A 20,555-nucleotide genomic window follows, 5' to 3' on the forward strand; every position below is an offset into this window, starting at 1 on the left:
AGCACTTAAAAAAGAGTGAAACAAAAAAACAAAGCAATATATTTCATTATTTAATAGTAAATAGAACCACCCCTGGGCTGCAGGTCTGGGTTTGGTGTATTTTTGGTTAGCATGTTTTTTCTTCATAGATAAGAAGTCAAGTTATCCAAACTGTTAAACCACGTTAATAGTTAAATAACACATTAAATGACCGCTGAACATTTATTCATAAAATGTCTCAAAATTTCTAAATAAAACATACAAAAAGTCCTAACAAGTATGATTTGTTCTTTAAATTGCTATTCATATTACTTTGGCTGATACTATTATTATATATTAAAATAATCCAAAATCATCCAAACCCAACATCCTAAGAAAATAATCAAAGCATAATAGTCTTTTAAAAGCGCAATAAGAAACTGAATCAATAATAAAAGGTTCTATACCGTATCAGCCTCAGGAGAAGATTGAGGGATAAAGAGATGCTAACGGGTCTGCAGTGCTCCTCTCCTGATCCATTCTGTCTGATATCAATCACATCATACAGCAGCACACTGCATCACGATGGATAAATTTTTTAAATAACTCCTTGTTTAGCCTGGAATCAGACATTGTTCAGCCTGGAATATTTTTGCCAGAGTTCTTACTTCTAAGGACAGTAGAGTATCAGGTCGAGGACAATTTAAAAGACGCGTGTAATATCGATTCCAGATATTACACGCCTATCAACGACAACTCACCGCAGCCGCGGTAAGTTGTCCGTCTCCAGGCAACCGTGACAACAGCGTCGGACAGTAGCGTTCTGAGGGTCCTTTATCTCCCGCCACGACAATTTAGCTGACCTTAATATTTCCTGTGTTTTATTTTGGTCATTATTGTTACACTTAGTGTTGATATGTGTGTGATAGGCGTGTCTGTTGGACATTTATAGAAATAGGGAACAAAACGCGTCCCGTATCGGTTCAATAAGGGACGCAACATTTATCAGCCAAATACGGGACGATTCCGTATTTTACAGGATGGGTGGTTGCCGCCTCAGAAACTTTGTATATTTCTGAGTTTTGAGGTGGTTTTTTTTGTCTTCATAATGTTTGATAACAAAAATTAAAACTTTTCAATGTTTGACATTGTTTAGCTAAATGTCTTAGCTACAGTCTACAATAGAATGTTCTGTTCCATTGGTATCAATGACATCAGCAGTGATGACATCACTCTATGATACCACAAAGGAGTCTCTCTCTTGAATGTAGCTCACAGACAGAGTTTTCTGAGACCTGTTCCTCAGTTCTATCGCGACAGATCACTCTTCAGAGCACGTTCAAAAATAACTGAAACAAGCGGGATATCGATTCCAGATATTGCACGCCTTTCAGACAAGCAAGAAATTACTAGAACATCGACATGAAGCATCAACAGATTGCATGTGAACATGAAGCTTTTCCAGCTGAGCTTTCATGGGTCGACATTATGGACCTCAACATCCAAGTCGACTACGACGCTGTCATTTCTTTTGAAGAAGACACAGACAGCCCCATTAAACCGGAAGATGAATCAGGAGAGATCCAAGGGGAATCAAGTCCTTCCGGCGACTCTGAGAGTCAGACATCATTGGAAGTCGAGCAGGAAGCAACTCCCTCTGCTGGCTTCAAGATTACCCCCTCAGTGGAAGTTGTGGGAGAGTCAAGCCAACACATCATCGAACTCACAGCACAGGTAAAAGATCTTAAAAAAGAATTGCATAGAACGATTATTGATCTCGAGGTGGAAAGAGACCGAAGGTTTGAATATGAGGCTGAAGTAAAATCACAGCAGGAGGCGATCCAGAAACTACAAAGAATGTTGGAGAAAGAACGACACCTGAGAGTCAAATGTGAACATGAAAGAAACGTGGCAGAGGTTAAAGATCTATCAAAGGTTTCTTGCTCGTCCAAAGTTACTGCCGACAAGACTATTCTTCAGCAGCTGGACTACTTCAAGAGGGAGGCTGAAAAATACGCCTCCCGCAACAAGGGACTGATAGAAGTAATGGTTGAGGAATATAGAGTGAGACTTAAGTATGAGGAGCAGCTTAAAAGTCACACTGAGCAAGCTACCAAATTCAAAGCACAGGAGGAAACGGTGAAATCTCTGCAGGGTCAGGTTGCAGACCTAAAGGTGAAATTAAAACTTGCTTTGGAAAATAACCATCCTAGAGTCTCCACCCAACCAGAGGCCCCCCTGCAGACAGAAGGCTCCCTACAAACAGAAGAGTCCAAGCAAAGACAGACCTTGAATCAGCGAGGGGTCTCCATGCATAGCCTGGCTCAGCCTTTGCACCAACCCACTCCCAGGTTGCAAACAGAAGGGTCTCTACAAACAGATGAGTGCAAGCAAAGACAGACCTCCACACAAACATGGAGGTCCGAGGAAAGACAAACCTCCATGCGACCAACCTCGACTGGTTGCGTGGAGGGCCTTCACGTTGCCATAGGCGCAAAGGCCAGTCTATGCCCGGCTCGGCCTTTACACCGACCCACACCCAGGTGGCACTAACCCAGGTCTATCCAAGACTATCCATACCAAGGTTTTGCTAACACTGGGCATTATGAATTTTCATAATGCCCAGTGGAAGGCTTTACACAAATTTAGAAAATCAAGAGACACAGGAAAATAAAATTCCTAACTCTAAAATCAATGGAGAAAAACAAGATCAATTTCAGAGTTCAAAACAGAATAAGAAACATTATTAAAACTTTCCTATATAAGAGCTGAAACAGGTTAAATATCTCAAAAATTAATTGATTAATTGGTCTATCCAAACTGTCCTAAATTGTGAATGTGTGTGTGCAAATATAAGCATGTTAAATGATGGATGGATGAATATTTGTTAAAAGTATCTGACAGTAGAATATGAAACAGAGAGTCTGGCTCTGCTACTGTCCAGAAACAACCAATCAGTTTGCCTTTGTAAAAGGCAAACTGATTGGTTCTGATTGGTTTCTAATGTGTTGAATGTGTCTTAGCACATTCAACACATTAGACTACTAGTGTACTGCAGCTACGCAATTAGAAGAAATACAACCTAACATTATATCATCATTATTTATTTATAGAATGATTTAGAAAACAAAATGCTGCACAAGTTTGTGAAAACTATTTTGACCCATATTAGAACTTAGCACTGATTTCCCTTCATTTTAGTAGCTGCCATTTTCCCAAACTGTAACCAATACTAGTCTATTCCTAACCCTAATCTTAACTAAAACTTAATTTGCATCTTACCTCTAAACATTACCTCTGACCCAAAACAATGAGTCCATCATATTAGGACCAGGCTTTGGTCCTACTATGTGGAACATAATATGACACTGGACATATAGTGGTGCGTTCACACCAAAAGTGTTTTGAGCGTCAGGTGCACCTGGTTTATATTCAAAGTCTATGTGACGGCGCGTCGAGGGCCATTGCGGAATGTCTCGAGTCTCTAGCGCAGCGTGTTTTGAATAGACTTTAAATATAAACCAGACTCACCTGATACTCAAAACGTTTTTGATGTGAACGCACCATTAGAATGTTCAGTTCCTATAGTAACAATGTCATCAGCATTAACATAAAAAAGATCTAAACATAACAATATTACTTTCCAACAACTTCCAGAACAGTTTTAGTTCATATCTGATTACTGACGGCACAAGTGGAACAAGTCAGAGAGGGGCCGGGGGGTCAGGGCCAAAGTCCAGGCCCTTTATATCCAAATAATAATCATTATAATACAACTTCACAACATAGACATGCCTGCAACAGTGGAGCTTACAAGATTCACCACAACAGAACGGCTATGTCATCCTGAAACCCATAAAACAGGCATGAAATATAACAAACCAAGAGGACAAAACATCAGGCTATTGGTCACTAATGATGAAACAACACAAATTCAAAGCGGTTCAGAACAGTGGGTAGCGATCGGATAATTTTGACACTTTATCAATTTCAACTCAGAGCCTGGAACAGCTAGCAACTACTGAAGCTGGGTTTATTGTAAAATAAAATACCGCTCTGAAATGTGGGGAGCTCAATTTTTTTCTGTCATTTATCTGTCTCATGTTATAGCGAAATAATGACAGTTTTAACAAATATGTCAAAAAACATATTTTTTATGAAAGGTCCCCACAGTTTTAATGGTGCACTAATTAGCACTAACTCCTTACCTTTATAATTAACAGAGTTTTCTGTGAATGTTATCATACTGTGATGTGAAGAACCACTGCTCCACCATTGGAACCCATAAGTTGTGTTTACTTTGTGTGTGCGCTTGTGTGTGTGCTACAGCTACGTCCTCAAACCACCAACCAAATGCAAGCAACCCTCCCCACAAAACCTGATAAACAATCAACATTCGAGACAGAAACATACATGTTTATTGACTGTTAATAATGTAATAAAAGCAAGACACAAACAGATACAGTGTGATAAAGTGGACTGGATGTATTAGTGAGAAGAGTTAAGGATAAAAGTTTTCCTCAACTTAATTGAAGATTAGATCAACAGACATTACACATACATACATAAAATATATGTCATAAAAACATACAAAGTAAAAGAACATCTCTTATAGTCACAATTCAGGTGTCTTGAACAAGACAGAAATTACGTTTTTTGATGAGAACTAAGAAAACATCATGCATTGCTAATTAACCAAGAATAATGAGGTTTACAAATGGCAGTAAAATGTACCATGACATCTGATAATCTTTAGCTAATTTATGATCAGTGTTTGTTCATCAAACTTTTCTTGGTGTTCTTTTCTGGTTGAAACAAAATGATGAAACACTTTGGAGCAAATATACACAGTATAAGTCCAAAACTGGAGGCCAGAATAGCAAATATCTCCACAGCCACAGTAAATTTCCCAGGAGAGCTGACATAAGCTGGGATGAAGGTGATCCAGACTGCACAGAATATCAACATGCTGAAGGTTATCATCTTGGCTTCGTTGAAATTATCAGGTAGTTTCCGAGCTAGAACAGCTAACAAAAAAAACACAGCCAGCAGGCCGATGTAGCCGAGCACAGCCCAGAAACCAACAGCAGAGCCTAACGCACATTCCAGGATGATCTTCTCCTTGTAGGTGGTCAGATTTTTCACTGGGAAGGGAGGACTCACAACCAACCAAATGATACATATTATAACTTGAATAAATGTAAAAGATACAACAGTCATTCTTTGCTGTACAGGACCAAACCATTTCATAGCATTACTACCAGGAAGTGTAGCTTTAAAGGCCATTAGAACCACTATAGTTTTGCCAAGAACACAGGAGATACAGAGAACAAATGTGATGCCAAACGCTGTGTGCCGCAGCATGCAGGACCACTCAGAGGGGGCTCCAATGAAAGTTAATGAACATAAGAAACACAGAGTCAGAGAGAAGAGCAGCAGGAAACTCAGCTCAGAGTTGTTGGCTCTGACAATTGGAGTTGTTCTGTGATGGAAGAAAATCACTGCTGTTATGACAGTGAGTACGGCTCCACCAACAGAAAATGCAGTCAGGATAATTGACAGGACTTCATCGAATGAAAGAAACTCAACAGGTTTGGGAGAACAGGCGTCTTTGTTTGCATTTGGCCAGAACTCTTGAGGACACAGTAAACAATCAAGAGAATCTATAAACAAAATGAAAAATAAAATCAGAGTATCCAATCATGTTTTTATGATGAAATCTGCATTAAGATTTCCAAAACATACCTGTCATATTACTGATCTCTCCTTCAGGACATGGTATACAGTCATAGCAGCAGATTGGTTTTCCTTTCTGCAACACTTTACGAGTTCCTGGAGGACAACTCTCTGAACAAACTGACACTGGAACCTGAAACAGAGACAACAGCAAAGCAACTATTTAAATGTTTAATGTTGTTTGATTTTCTTTACAAGCTACTTTGAGTAATTAGTCAAAAGTCATGTTACTTGTGTTCCACTGTCAAACCAGGTTAATTTCCTGTTAATGAGAAACTCCTGGCCCTTTGGCAGAGATGCATCATAATATCCCACTGTTACCAGTTCAGTAACTCCACTCTCACTTTTCTGCCAGTTTACAAGTTCATAAAAAGCCGCAGCGTCTCCATTTTTATCAAATGAGACATGATAACTGTTTTGGGTAAAGTTCACTTTCTTTAATGCAGCTAAAAGCTAAGCAATAAAAGAAACACAGATGGAAAGTAGTTAAAAGCTTGTTTAACATGCTTAGATTTTCAGTCTTTCCACATTAAACTCATAAATCTACAACTTAATAAACTGACCTGTTTGGGCTCCATAAAGCTGTGTTTGTCACATTTTGTCTTGTTCTCTGTTTCCTGACATACAACATCATGTATGGCATGTGCTACAGCATAAACAGCCTTGTACACCATGTTAGTGATTCTTAGCTGAGATGTTTCAGTGTACGGGTTTTCAAGCACTTTAATATCTTCAGTTCCATCACACTGTCTCTTGGTTAGAACTGCAGCTAAATAAAATTTGGATTATATCAACACAGATGTCTCAATTACGAAAGAGGATTGGGGCCACCAAAAAAAAAAAAAAATTCTGACCTTAAAGTCAGAATTCTTTTTTTTTTTTTCGGTGGCCCCAATCCTCTTTCGTACTCAATAAACACATCTAAGAATGGCGACATAAAATGCAGCATGACTGAATTATTATGAAAAGAATATTATAACATAAAATTATACTCAAACTTTTCTTTTTTAAAAATTAAAAATTAACGAATGTCTAAAGATAATGTGACACTAGTAACATTTATAAAATCCACCACTGTATAATATGGATAACGTAAGTTCATATAATCCACATCTCTTTAGACAATAAATAAACTAATAACAATTACTGTTATCAGTTTGAAGGATACCAGATATTCAGAAATGAAATGATTCTGTCTTTGGTGGGAAAAGATATAATGGACATTAAAAACCACACCAGTATAAAAAAGTGACATTTATTTTTGCTTTTAAATCTCAACAAAAAAAAAGATACACATACAGTTGCATTTTGAAAACATAGTTAAAAAAATATTGTGAAAAGAACATAACTTACTTTTTGTCAGGCTGCAGTTGAATGCCTCTTCCCAGAACTCAGTCAGCACTGAGGAGGCAGCGACATTAGATGGAGAGAGATCCAGGAGGAAATCTCTCAGACCTGGGATGACAGATTTCTGAATGGCAACTCCAATGGCTCCTGCACAGAAACCAAAGCTCATGGAGTTTGGGTCTGTTATCCAAGATTCACTTCCGATCCACTGACGAGGTGGAGGAGGGTCCAGATCCAGCTCTTCTAACAGAACCTTCATGTCACCATCTGCTACAAACGCAACAACAACTGTTGCTGTTGACCTGGAGAGAAATTGTAATGTGATTTAAACTAACAAGGACTTTAAATAATAATATTAGATACAATTACATTTCATTTGAACTCATATAAACATAAACTTATAGCCATAATTGAAAAAAATAGAAAACACTTTATATAACAAGGTAAAGTGATCTCTTCTGAAAACAATTTCAGGTTGTCTGAAGAGGTTCAGCATCAACACCTGCGGATAACATCAGCAACTCTTCTGATCTTGCTTTGTGGGTCAGTCCGATAAAATGATTCAATGTACTCCACACAGATCTCCTCACTGTTTGCTGCCTTAAGAAAGGATGCCATGCCATTATTTCCATAATCCGAGTCCGAGTGGACGGCACCAATCCAAGTCCAACCAAAGTGTTTCACCAGCTTGGCCAGGGCATCAGCTTGGAACTGGTCACTGGGAACGGTTCTGAAAAATGTTGGATATTCTTGTTTGTCTGACAGGCAGGCGCAAGTTGCAAAATGGCTCACCTACATAGAAAAAAACATTAAGGAGAAAAAGTATCACCACATGTACAGTTTCATTCAGAAATTAATTCAGTCTAATCACCAGAGGAAGGTTGAAGGGCCCCATGATACGTGACATGCTGATGGATGAAGTCGATCCAGAGTCTCCCACAGCAGCCACCACCACTCCAGATTGAGAACAATTCCTGCCCTGGTAAAACACGGGGTCCTGGCCGTTCAGTAGCTGAAATGCAGCACGCACAGCTACAGGCACAGATGAGCAGGTGTCGTGGATCTGATAGCCCAGTTTGATTCCCGGCAGCAGCTCTGTGCTGTTGTTTATCTCCTCAATGGCAAAGATCATTGTGCGAGAAAAGCGCAGCTCCCTGGGATGTAAGCTGCAGAGAGTCAGTGAATAATTTAGTCAATGTAAGAAAACGTTCAGGATAAAATATAACAGACAATTTAAACGTGCAGCCGTCAGAAATAAAAAATTTTTAAAAAGCTCAATTGACTTCTGATTTAATATTAAAATGACTAAAAAAAGCTATGAGCAAAAATTCCAAAAAGCACAAAAAACCTCTTTGCATTAGACCAAAGAATAACACAACAATCCTGCTTATTGTGAAACATAAAAATCACATATCTAATTTATTTTTCTTAACATCACAGAACAAATGGCACAAAAAGGTCTCGTTAACTAACCTTGTGCATCTTAGAGGCTCAGGCTTGATGGTGTAGTTATTAATCATCGTTTGCATTTTGTAATGAATTAAGAAAGAGCCTCCAATTACAAAATCTCCATGCAGTGAGAATGCGGGTGCAGGAGGAGTACCATGTAGGATGCATTGCTCTGATGGTAATGTGACGCTGCCAGCAGCAGCAGTGAGAGCTTCTGTAGGGAGAATCTTATGTTTCAGATCATCTAGAGTCCCACCCAACACCAGAACAATGATCAGCTCAAACAAACTCACTGCTAATCTCAAGCCAACCTCCATTTTTCAAGTGTCTACATGAGGAGGTGTGTGTTCACTGGCCTTTAAACATCTATGATGCGCCAGGTGATCATTAATTATTAACAACATGACCTCATCCTGCCATCTTTGATGGTCTTAAAATGACCTTACATAAAAAATTCCACTTTATTTTTCAATTTTGTTATACATCTCTAAATTATAAAGAACATAATGGCTTTTCACAATCACTTAACTCAGTAATACTTTAAATATTTACTAAGATGTAAATATTAGTAAATATTTACATATTTACTAATATGTAAATATGCAAATTTTTACAAGCCCGTGGCAGATTTATATTTAAAATCTTTTAATGTGACCAATATGCTTAGATTTATTATTTTAGCTAATCATAACTATTACTATTACCAGTGTGAGCACCAACCTAAATCTAAATGATGACCCTCGGGAGTTAAAAGGTAAAGGTAATTTTATTTATGTAGCACATTTTCAGGAACAAGGCAATACAAAGTGCTTTACAGGATTTTTAAGGAAATACAAACAAAATAACAAACCAAAGAGTGAAAGAAGAAAAAGCTAATAATGTTGGTCCAAAGTAAATAAACTATATACTCCTATTCAGCCTCTCCTTGGGCTGCCACCTTATTGTGGTGGAGGGGTTTGAGTGGCCCACTGATCCAAGGAGCTATGCTGTCTGGGGCTTCATGCCCCTGGTAGGGTCACCCAAGGCAGACAAGTCCTAGGTGAGGGACTTCGACCCCGATGACAAACGGCAACATTGGACTTCGTGTTCCCTTGCCTGGACGAGGGTCTCCGGGGCCTCTTTCTGGAGCCAGGCCTGGAGGGGGTGGGGGGGGGGGCACGATGGCGAGCGCCTGGTGGCTGGGTTTTTTCCCATGGAGCCCGCCCGGGCTCAACCTGAAGAGGAAACATGGGCCGCCCCTCCCATGGGCCCACCATCCGTGAGAGGGGCCAAAGGGGTCGGGTGCATTGTGTGTTGGGTGGCGGCCGAAGGAGGGGACCCTGGCGGTCTGATCCTCGGTTGAAGAAGCTAGCTCTTGGGACGTAGAATGTCACCTCTCTGGTGGGGAAGGAGCCGGAGCTAGTGTGTGAGGTCGAGAGGTTCCAGCTAGAAATAGTCCGTCTCACCTCAACGCATGGCTCTGATTCTGGAACCAGTCTCCTTGAGAGGGGCTGAACATACTTCCACCCTGGAGTTGCCCACGGTGAGAGGCGTCGGGCAGGAGTGGGCATACTTGTTGCTCCCCATCTCGGCGCCTGTACGTTGGGGTTTACCCCAGTGAACAAGAGCCTCCCTCCACCTACGGGTAGGGGGTCGGGTCCTGACTGTCGTTTGTGCTTATGGGCCGAACAACAGTTCAGATTACCCACCGTTCTCAGAGTCCTTAGAGGGGGTACTGGAGAGTGCCCCTCCTGGGTACTTCCTTGTTCTGCTGGGGGACTTCAACGCTCACGTGGGCAATGACAGTGAGGCCTGCAGGGGCGTGGTTGGGAGAAACGCCCCCCAATCTGAACTCGAGTGGTGTTCTGTTGTTGGACTTCTGTGCTCGTCATAGATTGGCCATAACGATCCGTGAACACCATGTTCAAGCATAAGGGTGTCCATATGTACACTTGGCCTCAGGACAACCTAGGCCGCAGTTCGATGGTCGACTCTGTCATCGTTTCATCGGATCTGCGGCCGTATGTCTTGGACACTTGGGTGAAGAGAGGTGTAGAGCTGTCCACTGACCACTACCTGGTGGTGAGTTGACTCCGGTGGTGGCGGAGGATGCCATTCAGACCTGACAAGCCCAAACGTGTTGTGAGGGTCTGCTGGGAGTGTCTGGGGGAATCCCCTCTGAGACGGGGCTTTAACTCCCATCTCCAGCAGAACTTCGAACACGTCCCGGGGAATGTGGGGGACATGGAGTCTGAGTGGACCATGGCCTATTGAGGCTGTGGCCACAAGGTTGTTGGTGCCTGTCGCAGCGGCCACCCTCGAACCCGCTGGTGGACACCTTCGGTGAGGGATGTTATCAGGCTGAAGAAGGAATGCTATCGGGCCTTTTTAGCCTGTAGGACTCCGGAAGCAGCTGATGGGTACCGGTGGGCGAAGCAGCATGTGGGCTGGGTTTTTGCTGAGTCAAACATTTGGGCATGGGAGGAATTTGGAGAGGCCATGGAGAAAAACTTCCGCACGGCTTCGAGGTGAATCTGGTCCACCATCTGGCATCTCAGGGGGTGGGAGGGTGGGGGGGAGAAGTACAGCACCAACACTGTTTATAGTGGGGATGGTGTGCTGCTGACCTCAACTCGGGACGTTGTGGGCTGGTGGACAGAATAATTTGAAGACCTCCTCAGTCCCACCAACATGCCTTCCATTGAGGAAGCCGAGCCTGGGGACTCTGGGTTGGGTTCTCTAATCTCTGGAGACGAGGTTTCCAAGGTGGTTAAAAAGCTTCTCTGTGGCAGGGCCCAGGGGGTGAGATCCGCCCGGAGTGCCTTATGGCTCTGGATGTTGTAGGATTGTGTTGGCTGACATGACTCTGCAATATTGCATGGACATCGGGGGCAGTTCCTCTGGACTGGCAGACCGGAGTGGTGGTCCCCCTGTTCAAAAAGGGGGACCGGAGCGTGTGCTCCAATTACAGAGGGTCACACTCTTCAGCCTCCCTGGTAAAGTCTATTCAGGAGTCTGTCGGATAGTCGAAACTCGGATTCAGGAAGAGCAGTGTGGTTTTTGTCCTGGTTGTGGAACACTGGACCAGCTCTACACCCTCAGCAGGGTCCTGGAGGGTGCATGGGAGTTTGCCCAATCGGTCTACATGTGTTTTGTGGACTTGGAGAAGGCGTTCGACCGTGTCCCTCGGGGGACCCTGTGGGGGGTCCTCCGGGAGTATGGGGAACCGGGCCCTTTCATACGGGCTGTCAGGTCCCTGTATGACCGGTGTCAAAGTCTGGTCTGCATTGCCGGCAGTAAGTCGGGCTCGTTTCCGGTGAGGGTTGGACTCCACCAGGTCTGCCCTTTGTCACCGATTCTGTTCATTACGTTCATGGACAGAACTTCGAAGTGCATCCAAGGTGTTGAGGGGATCCGTATTGGTGGCCTTAGGATCACATCTCTGCTTTTTGCGGATAATGTGGTCCTATTGGCTTCATCAAGCCGCAATCTGTAGCGCTCGCTGGAGCCATTCACAGCCGAGTGTGAAGCGGCTGGGATGAGGATCAGTGCCTCCAAATCTGAGGCCATGATCTTGAGCCGGAAAAGGTTAGAGTGCCGTCTCGGGGGCAGGGGGGTCCTTCCCCAAGTGGAGGACTTCAAGTATCTCGGGATCATGTTCACAAATGAGGGAAGAAGGGAGCGGGACATCGACAGACGGATTAGCACAGCATCTGCAGTCAAGCGGGCGCTGTACCAGTCCGTCGTGGTGAAGAGAGAGCTGAGCCAAAAAGCGAAGCTCTCAATTTACTGGTCGATCTATGTTCCCACCCTCATCTATGGTCATGAGCTTTGGGTTATGACCGAAATAACAAGATTGCGGATACAAGCAGCCGAAATGGGTTTTCTCCATAGGGTGTCTGGGCTGTCCCGTAGAGATAGGGTGAGAAGCTCAGTCATCCGGGAGAGACTCAGAGTTGAGCCGCTGCTCCTTCACATTAAGAGGAAGGAGGTGGTTCGGGCATCTGGTTAGGATGCCTCCTGGATGCCTGTTGAGATGTTCTGGACACGTACCACTGGGAGGAGGCCCCGTGGAAGACCCAGGACACGCTGGAGGGACTATGTCTCTCGACTGGCCTGGAAACACTTTGGGTTACCCTGGAAGAGCTGGAACAAGTGGCTGGGGAGTGGCTGGAAGTCTGGGCCTCCCTCCTGAAGCTGATACCCACGCAACCCGGCCCCGAATAAGCGGAAGAAGATGGATGGATGGATGGATGGATGGATGGATGGATGGAACTCCTATTCAGGGTTGGTAGATAAGGTATCCTCTGGTCTAATTTCTTTTCTGGTTTGGAAAAAAAGGATTCTAAAAAGTAGTTGCAAAGGTAGTTTTTCTGGATTCTGAGTTTGTTCTAAACCATGTTCTGGGTTGTTAAATAAGTGTAGGCAAGTAAGTATCCTCTGGACTTCTGGGTTGCTAGATAAGATTAAGTAAGTAATCTCTGGAAGTAATCTCTGGAAGTCCTATTCAGGGTTGGTAGATAAGTATAATTAAGTATCCTCTGGACTAATTCCTTTTCTGGGTTGGGAGAATAGGAGATCCAAGTCCATGAAGTCTGTATAAAAGACTTCATGGACTTGGAGTTCACCATAAAAACATGTGCCTTTAAAAACAGTAATTCTTAAAGGGTTTTCAATATGAGGAATTGTTCAATTGTTTTTATGCTACTTAGGCTTTTTACATAATGTAAGTCATTTTCAGTATACCAGTTTTATGTTAAAATGCAAACAAAAACTGAAATTTTGTTTACAAAAATGACTCCTTATGTCTCTTGTGTTAACATATCTTGGGAGATCTATGTATCATTTTCTGTTAGAAACAAATTATTGCTTGACTGGAAAAGAGTTAAATATATATGTGTTAGGGGTTTGAACAATTGCGATCTTATCTGTAAATGTAGATTGGTAGAGTGCATTTACTTTGAATTGCCATACCGTATACTGTATTACAGGCTGTTCATGGCCATCCAACTCAGTCCAACTAGATTCTCATTTACATCCAGTGTTCCAATCAAGATTTCTCCCATTGAATTTGATTTCTACAGTTGAATTTCAACCAGGCCAATCGCCAAACAAAAGGAGGTATTGTGAACAACGTTATACACTTCACTATTCGCAGTGGGGGTTTGGTGGTACAAGGCGAATGCAATTTCTGGTAAGCTTCAAGACAGAGCGTCCCTTATGGTTGAGATTGTGAATATTAGTGATCAGGCAAAATGAGATCTAGTCATACAATTACTTCCGGTGTTGTGTTAGCAGCAGAAAACAGCCTGTCTCAGCAGCTCAGCAATAATTCTGTGTTTTTCTTGTTTTAATAGTCAATTTAGATTAGCTTTGTGTTTTTGCTCATGCGTGTGTGTTTACATTTACATCCAGACATTTGTGTAGTACGTGATTTATTTTTGAAATAAGAAACCAACACACTCACATATATTATACTCCCACCAATAGAATAGGTGTGCATAGAAATTACTACGACCAAACTGTTATTTAGTGCATAATGACAAAGTTTGTGCAAATGTCTATAAGCAGTTTAGCATATCTGTTCAATTGGTTAATACTGTAACCAAAAATACCTGTATTTTCGTCACTTTCCTTCTAGCCTTCTGGGGATACTGTCTTACTTTTTATTCATTAAATTTTTTTTGGTGTTCTTTTCGGGCTGAAACAAAATGATGAAACACTTTGGAGCAAATATACACAGTATAAGTCCAAAACTGGAGGCCAGAATAGCAAATATCTCCACAGCCACAGTAAATTTCCCAGGAGAGCTGACATAAGCTGGGATGAAGGTGATCCAGACTGCACAGAATATCAACATGCTGAAGGTTATCATCTTGGCTTCGTTGAAATTATCAGGTAGTTTCCGAGCTAGAACAGCTAACACAAAGCAAAACACTGCCAGCAGGCCGATGTAGCCGAGCACAGCCCAGAAACCAACAGCAGAGCCTAACGCACATTCCAGGATGATCTTCTCCTTGTAGGTGGTCAGATTTTTCACTGGGAAGGGAGGACTCACAACCAACCAAATGATACATATTATAACCTGAATAAATGTAAAAGATACAACAGTCATTCTTTGCTGTGGAGGACCAAACCATTTCATAGCATTACTACCAGGAAGTGTAGCTTTAAAGGCCATTAGAACCACTATAGTTTTGCCAAGAACACAGGAGATACAGAGAACAAATGTGATGCCAAACGCTGTGTGCCGCAGCATGCAGGACCACTCAGAGGGGGCTCCAATGAAAGTTAATGAACATAAGAAACACAGAGTCAGAGAGAAGAGCAGCAAGAAGCTCAGCTCAGAGTTGTTGGCTCTGACAATTGGAGTTGTTCTGTGATGGAAGAAAATCACTGCTGTTATGACAGTGAGTACGGCTCCACCAACAGAAAATGCAGTCAGGATAATTGACAGGACTTCATCGAATGAAAGAAACTCAACAGGTTTGGGAGAACAGGCGTCTTTGTTTGCATTTGGCCAGAACTCTTGAGGACACAGGAAGCAATCAAGAGAATCTATAAACAAAATGAAAAATAAAGTCAGAGTATCCAATCATGTTTTTATGATAAAATCCGCATTAAGATTTCCAAAACATACCTGTCATATTACTGATCTCTCCTTCAGGACATGGTATACAGTCATAGCAGCAGATTGGTTTTCCTTTCTGCAACACTTTACGAGTTCCTGGAGGACAACTCTCTGAACAAACTGACACTGGAACCTGAAACACAGAAAGCAGCAAAACAACTATTTAAATGTTTTATGTTGTTTGATTTTCTTTACAAGCTACTTTGAGTAATTAGTCAAAAGTCATGTTACTTGTGTTCCACTGTCAAACCAGGTTAATTTCCTGTTAATGAGAAACTCTTGGCCCTTTGGCAGAGATGCATCATAATATCCCACTGTTACCAGTTCAGTAACTCCACTCTCACTTTTCTGCCAGTTTACAAGTTCATAAAAAGCCGCAGCGTCTCCATTTTTATCAAATGAGACATGATAACCGTTTTGGGTAAAGTTCACTTTCTTTAATGCAGCTAAAAGCTAAGCAATAAAAGAAACACAGATGGAAAGTAGTTAAAAGCTTGTTTAACATGCTTAGATTTTCAGTCTTTTCACATTAAACTCATAAATCTACAACTTGATAAACTGACCTGTTTGGGCTCCATAAAGCTGTGTTTGTCACATTTTGTCTTGTTCTCTGTTTCCTGACATACAACATCATGTATGGCATGTGCTACAGCATAAACAGCCTTGTACACCATGTTAGTGATTCTTAGCTGAGATGTTTCAGTGTACGGGTTTTCAAGCACTTTAATATCTTCAGTTCCATCACACTGTCTCTTGGTTAGAACTGCAGCTAAATAAAATCAACACAGATGTCCCAATAAACACATCAAAGAATGGTGACTTAAAATGCAATATGACTGAAATATTATAAAAAGAATATTATAACATAAAATAATACTCAAACTTTTCTTTTTTTTTTAAATTGGAAAATGTACGAATGTCTAAAGATAATGTGACACTAGTAACATTTATAAAATCCACCACTGTATAATATGGATAACGTAAGTTCATATAATCCACATCTCTTTAAACAATAAATAAACTAATAACAATTACTGTTATCAGTTTGAAGGATACCAGATATTCAGAAATGAAATGATTCTGTCTTTGGTGAAAAAGATATAGTGGACATTTAGAACCACACCAGTATAAAAAAGTGCCATTTATATTTGTTTCAAAATCTGAAGAAAAAAAAGATACACAAACATTTGCATTTTGAAAACATAGTTTAAAAAATATTGTGAAAAGAACATAACTTACTTTTTGTCAGGCTGCAGTTGAATGCCTCTTCCCAGAACTCAGTCAGCACTGAGGAGGCAGCGACATTAGATGGAGAGAGATCCAGGAGGAAATCTCTCAGACCAGGAATGACAGATTTCTGAATGGCAACTCCAATGGCTCCTGCACAGAAACCAAAGCTCATGGAGTTTGGGTCTGTTATCCATCCTTCGCTTCCGATCCACTGACGAGGTGGAGGAGGGTCCAGATCCAGCTCTTCTAACAGAACCTTCATGTCACCAGCAGCTACAAATGCAACAACAACTGTTGCTGTTGACCTGGAGAGAAATTGTAATGTGATTTAAACTAACAAGGACTTTTAATAATAATATTAGATACAATTACATTTCATTTGAACTCATATAAACATAAACCTATAGCCATACTTGAAAAAAATAGAAAACACTTTATATAACAAGGTATAGTGATCTCTTCTGAAAACAATTTCAGGTTGTCTGAAGAGGTTCAGCATCAACACCTGCGGATAACATCAGCAACTCTTCTGATCTTGCTTTGTGGGTCAGTCCGATAAAATGATTCAATGTACTCCACACAGATCTCCTCACTGTTTGCTGCCTTAAGAAAGGATGCCATGCCATTATTTCCATAATCCGAGTCCGAGTGGACGGCACCAATCCAAGTCCAACCAAAGTGTTTCACCAGCTTGGCCAGGGCATCAGCTTGGAACTGGTCACTGGGAACGGTTCTGAAAAATGTTGGATATTCTTGTTTGTCTGACAGGCAGGCGCAAGTTGCAAAATGGCTCACCTACATAGAAAAAAAACATTAAGGAGAAAAAGTATCACCACATGTACAGTTTCATTCAGAAATTAATTCAGTCTAATCACCAGAGGAAGGTTGAAGGGCCCCATGATGCGTGACATGCTGATGGATGGAGTCGATCCAGAGTCTCCCACAGCAGCCACCACCACTCCAGACTGAGAACAATTCCTGCCCTGGTAAAACACGGGGTCCTGGCCGTTCAGTAGCTGAAATGCAGCATGCACAGCTACAGGCACAGATGAGCAGGTGTCGTGGATCTGATAGCCCAGTTTGATTCCAGGCAGCAGCTCTGTGCTGTTGTTTATCTCCTCAATGGCAAAGATCATTGTGCGAGAAAAGCGCAGCTCCCTGGGATTAAAGCTGCAGAGAATTAGTGAATAATTTAGTTCATGTAAGAAAACGTTCAGGATAGAATACTATAAGACAATTTAAAGGTGCAGCTGTCAGAAACTAATAAAAGCCTGTGTAAATAATCAACAACTGATATTACTCAAAATGTTGCATGACTAAAGAAACTTCAGAGAATAAAACAGTTCAAAGGAGTTCTGATTAATATTAAAATTATTTAAAAAGCTATGAGCAAAAACTCCTAAAAGCCTAAACTCTTTTCATTAGACCAAATAATACCACAGCAATTCTTATTGTGAAATATAAAAATCACATATCTAATTAATTTTTCTAAATATCACAGAACAAATGGCACTAAAACGTCCCGTTGACTAACCTCCCTGTGCATCTTGGTGACTCAGGCTTGGTGGTGTAGTTATTAATCATCGTTTGCATTTTGTAGTGAATGAAGAACGAGCCTCCAATTACAAAATCTCCATGCAGTGAGAATGCGGGTGCAGGAGGAGTACCATGTAGGATGCATTGCTCTGATGGTAATGTGACGCTGCCAGCAGCAGCAGTGAGAACTTCTGTAGAGAGAATCTTATGTTTCAGATCATCTAGAGTCCCACCCAACACCAGAACAATGATCAGCTCAAACAAACTCACTGCTAATCTCAAGCCAACCTCCATTTTTCAAGTGTCTACATGAGGAGGTGTGTGTTCACTGGCCTTTAAACATCTATGATGCGCCAGGTGATCATTAATTATTAACAACATGACCTCATCCTGCCATCTTTGATGGTCTTAAAATGACCTTACATAAAAAATTCCACTTTGTTTTTCTATTTTGTTATACATCTCTAAATTATAAAGAACATAACGGCTTTTCACAATCACTTAACTCAGTAATACTTTAAATATTTACTAAGATGTAAATATTAGTAAATATTTACATATTTACTAATATGTAAATATGTAAATTTTTACAAGCCCATGGCACATTTATATTTAAAATCTTTTAATGTGACCAATATGCTTAGATTTATTATTTTAGCTAATCATAACTATTACTATTACCAGTGTGAGCACCAACCTAAATCTAAATGATGACCCTCGGGAGTTAAAAGGTAAAGGTAATTTTATTTATGTAGCACATTTTCAGGAACAAGGCAATACAAAGTGCTTTACAGGATTTTTAAGGAAATACAAACAAAATAACAAACCAAAGAGTGAAAGAAGAAAAAGCTAATAATGTTGGTCCAAAGTAAATAAACTATATACTCCTATTCAGCCTCTCCTTGGGCTGCCACCTTATTGTGGTGGAGGGGTTTGAGTGGCCCACTGATCCAAGGAGCTATGCTGTCTGGGGCTTCATGCCCCTGGTAGGGTCACCCAAGGCAGACAAGTCCTAGGTGAGGGACTTCGACCTCCAAGACGAACGGCAACATTGGACTTCGTGTTCCCTTGCCTGGGCGAGGTTAAACACAAAATGTTAAAACCGTGGCTATAACTCAGTCTTCAGTCCCTGACATCACCGCTGTACCACCTAGAGTGAAAAAAGGGAATGTAAGCTAGGTGGCTGGGCTCATACAATTTACAATCAGTCTACAGTTAACTCACACTTTGTGAATGAATAATGTCAGAGTTGCTACCTGTAACTAGCCCGGTCTTGTGCCTTAATCGCTGCCAACAAAAAAGTCTGATTCTTCTCCAGGTTATTTACCATTTGATTAAAATATTGTTTTTAAATGCCAAGTAATCGCCAATCATACAGTTTAAATCAGCTGTAAAACTGAACAGTAAGCAGAATTAATATTGAAAACCACAACAGCACTGCTCTAAAAATATAGTAAAATAAACCATAGTCTATTGACCCTTTGCAACTAGTCAATAAATCATAAGAGGCGCCATGATGGACGTTGCAATCGAAAGATAGGAGTATTGAATAGAGCAACTGAAATTGTTTCCCCATGTTGTGCCAGTTTATTCATGGCTTCTTTTTGTTCGAGTCAAGCTAATTTATCTGTGAACATAACACACCTGTTTGGGGCTCATAGATATACGGCGGTATTTACAGAAATTGAAAACAGCTAGCATAGAAACCGATCCATACCTTCTCCCTCCTGACGTGTTGATCAAATTACCAACTCTCTCTGAATTCACACCACATGATTTATATCACTACGTGATAAATAGCGATTCCCTTTACACCGGAGCGACATTAAAACGTACAAAAGATGACATACTAACCATTTGTTTTCCATACATGCTAGGCTACATGATGGTGCAGTACTGTCTCCATGGTTACCAGTGGTCAGGCTCGCACTTTCTCTGTAATGCAATATTTGATATATTTCTAATCATACTTACTTACAAAGTGAACGTTAATCTTCTTACCTTGTAAAAAGCTTCCGCTGCAAATCCACGGTTACATCGAGGGCTACCATTCATTATGACTGACTTTGCTATCCATCGCCGCCATGTTTTCCTCATTAAAAGTTCTATAAAATAAAATGACAAGTTTGGTTTGCATCCTTGTCTGTTTGTGCAACCAACCCTGTGGCCATTTCTAAAGTAAAATCAACTAAATAGAAGCGATATTAGGTTACAAATGTCTGTTTTTTGACAGGATTTACTGGAGCGCATAGGTTGTTTTGACGTCTGTCATGGCGGAGTGGGCGGAGTCATGAAGAGCGTGATGTCACGTGCAAAGGGTCCATTTGCTACTTTCTTATTCGTAAAAATCTCAAGGCTGCTAGTGGATCAGTCATTGGTAGACATGTCAGTCTGTTGTTCCTTGTTTCATAAATAAATCATCTCCTAACTACAGAAAGGCCTCTGGATGTTAATGTAAGCACAGTTATGTAACTAGAAGGATACGGAACAAAAATTTTAATGCAGCACTTTAGTTTTTGCTCCCATCCATTATGAGCTGAACCTAAATATGTAAAACAATGTCTACACACACAAATAAAATAAGAATTTTTCTCAAATATTGTTCACAAATATGTCTAACTAGTAAGCACTTTTCACTTTAAGTAGATTATCCAACCCACCCTGCAGATGTGACTTAAACGTTATGTTT

The 20,555-nt window shown here is 41.0% G+C and overlaps 2 protein-coding genes across 2 annotated transcripts; both read right to left on the reverse strand.

The window, feature by feature from the left end:
• Positions 1 to 4,313: 4,313 nt before the first annotated feature.
• LOC122832505 (extracellular calcium-sensing receptor-like) lies at positions 4,314 to 8,866 on the reverse strand. Its single transcript, XM_044119325.1, has 8 exons — positions 8,515 to 8,866; positions 7,913 to 8,207; positions 7,544 to 7,833; positions 7,048 to 7,343; positions 6,258 to 6,463; positions 5,926 to 6,147; positions 5,704 to 5,827; positions 4,314 to 5,621 (listed from the first exon to the last, which is right to left on the reverse strand). The coding sequence occupies exons 1-8, from the start codon at positions 8,805 to 8,807 to the stop codon at positions 4,726 to 4,728; spliced, it is 2,622 nt and encodes an 873-aa protein (XP_043975260.1). The 5' UTR covers positions 8,808 to 8,866; the 3' UTR covers positions 4,314 to 4,725.
• Positions 8,867 to 13,939: 5,073 nt separating this feature from the next.
• On the reverse strand, positions 13,940 to 17,645 carry LOC122832499 (extracellular calcium-sensing receptor-like). Its single transcript, XM_044119317.1, has 7 exons — positions 17,206 to 17,645; positions 16,836 to 17,125; positions 16,340 to 16,635; positions 15,664 to 15,869; positions 15,332 to 15,553; positions 15,110 to 15,233; positions 13,940 to 15,027 (listed from the first exon to the last, which is right to left on the reverse strand). Exons 1-7 carry the CDS (start codon positions 17,464 to 17,466, stop codon positions 14,129 to 14,131), a joined length of 2,298 nt encoding a protein of 765 aa, XP_043975252.1. The 5' UTR covers positions 17,467 to 17,645; the 3' UTR covers positions 13,940 to 14,128.
• Positions 17,646 to 20,555: the final 2,910 nt, after the last annotated feature.

The sequence above is a fragment of the Gambusia affinis genome, linkage group LG06 (genome assembly GCF_019740435.1).
Source record: "Gambusia affinis linkage group LG06, SWU_Gaff_1.0, whole genome shotgun sequence".
NCBI classification, from domain to species: domain Eukaryota; kingdom Metazoa; phylum Chordata; class Actinopteri; order Cyprinodontiformes; family Poeciliidae; genus Gambusia; species Gambusia affinis.

Bases quoted from the DNA above. Each gene is read 5' to 3' on its own strand.
- LOC122832499 (XM_044119317.1), bottom strand. From the start codon at position 17,466: ATGATCTTTGCCATTGAGGAGATAAACAACAGCACAGAGCTGCTGCCT. The intron at 17,126-17,205 runs GTGATTAGACTG...TTTTCTATGTAG, and splicing joins GGCCCTTCAACCTTCCTCTG to GTGAGCCATTTTGCAACTTG. The intron at 16,636-16,835 runs GTGTTGATGCTG...ATTTCTCTCCAG, and splicing joins GTTGCTGATGTTATCCGCAG to GTCAACAGCAACAGTTGTTG.
- LOC122832505 (XM_044119325.1), bottom strand. From the start codon at position 8,807: ATGGAGGTTGGCTTGAGATTAGCAGTGAGTTTGTTTGAGCTGATCATT. The intron at 7,834-7,912 runs GTGATTAGACTG...TTTTCTATGTAG, and splicing joins GGCCCTTCAACCTTCCTCTG to GTGAGCCATTTTGCAACTTG. The intron at 5,828-5,925 runs GTAACATGACTT...TCTCTGTTTCAG, and splicing joins GGTTTGACAGTGGAACACAA to GTTCCAGTGTCAGTTTGTTC.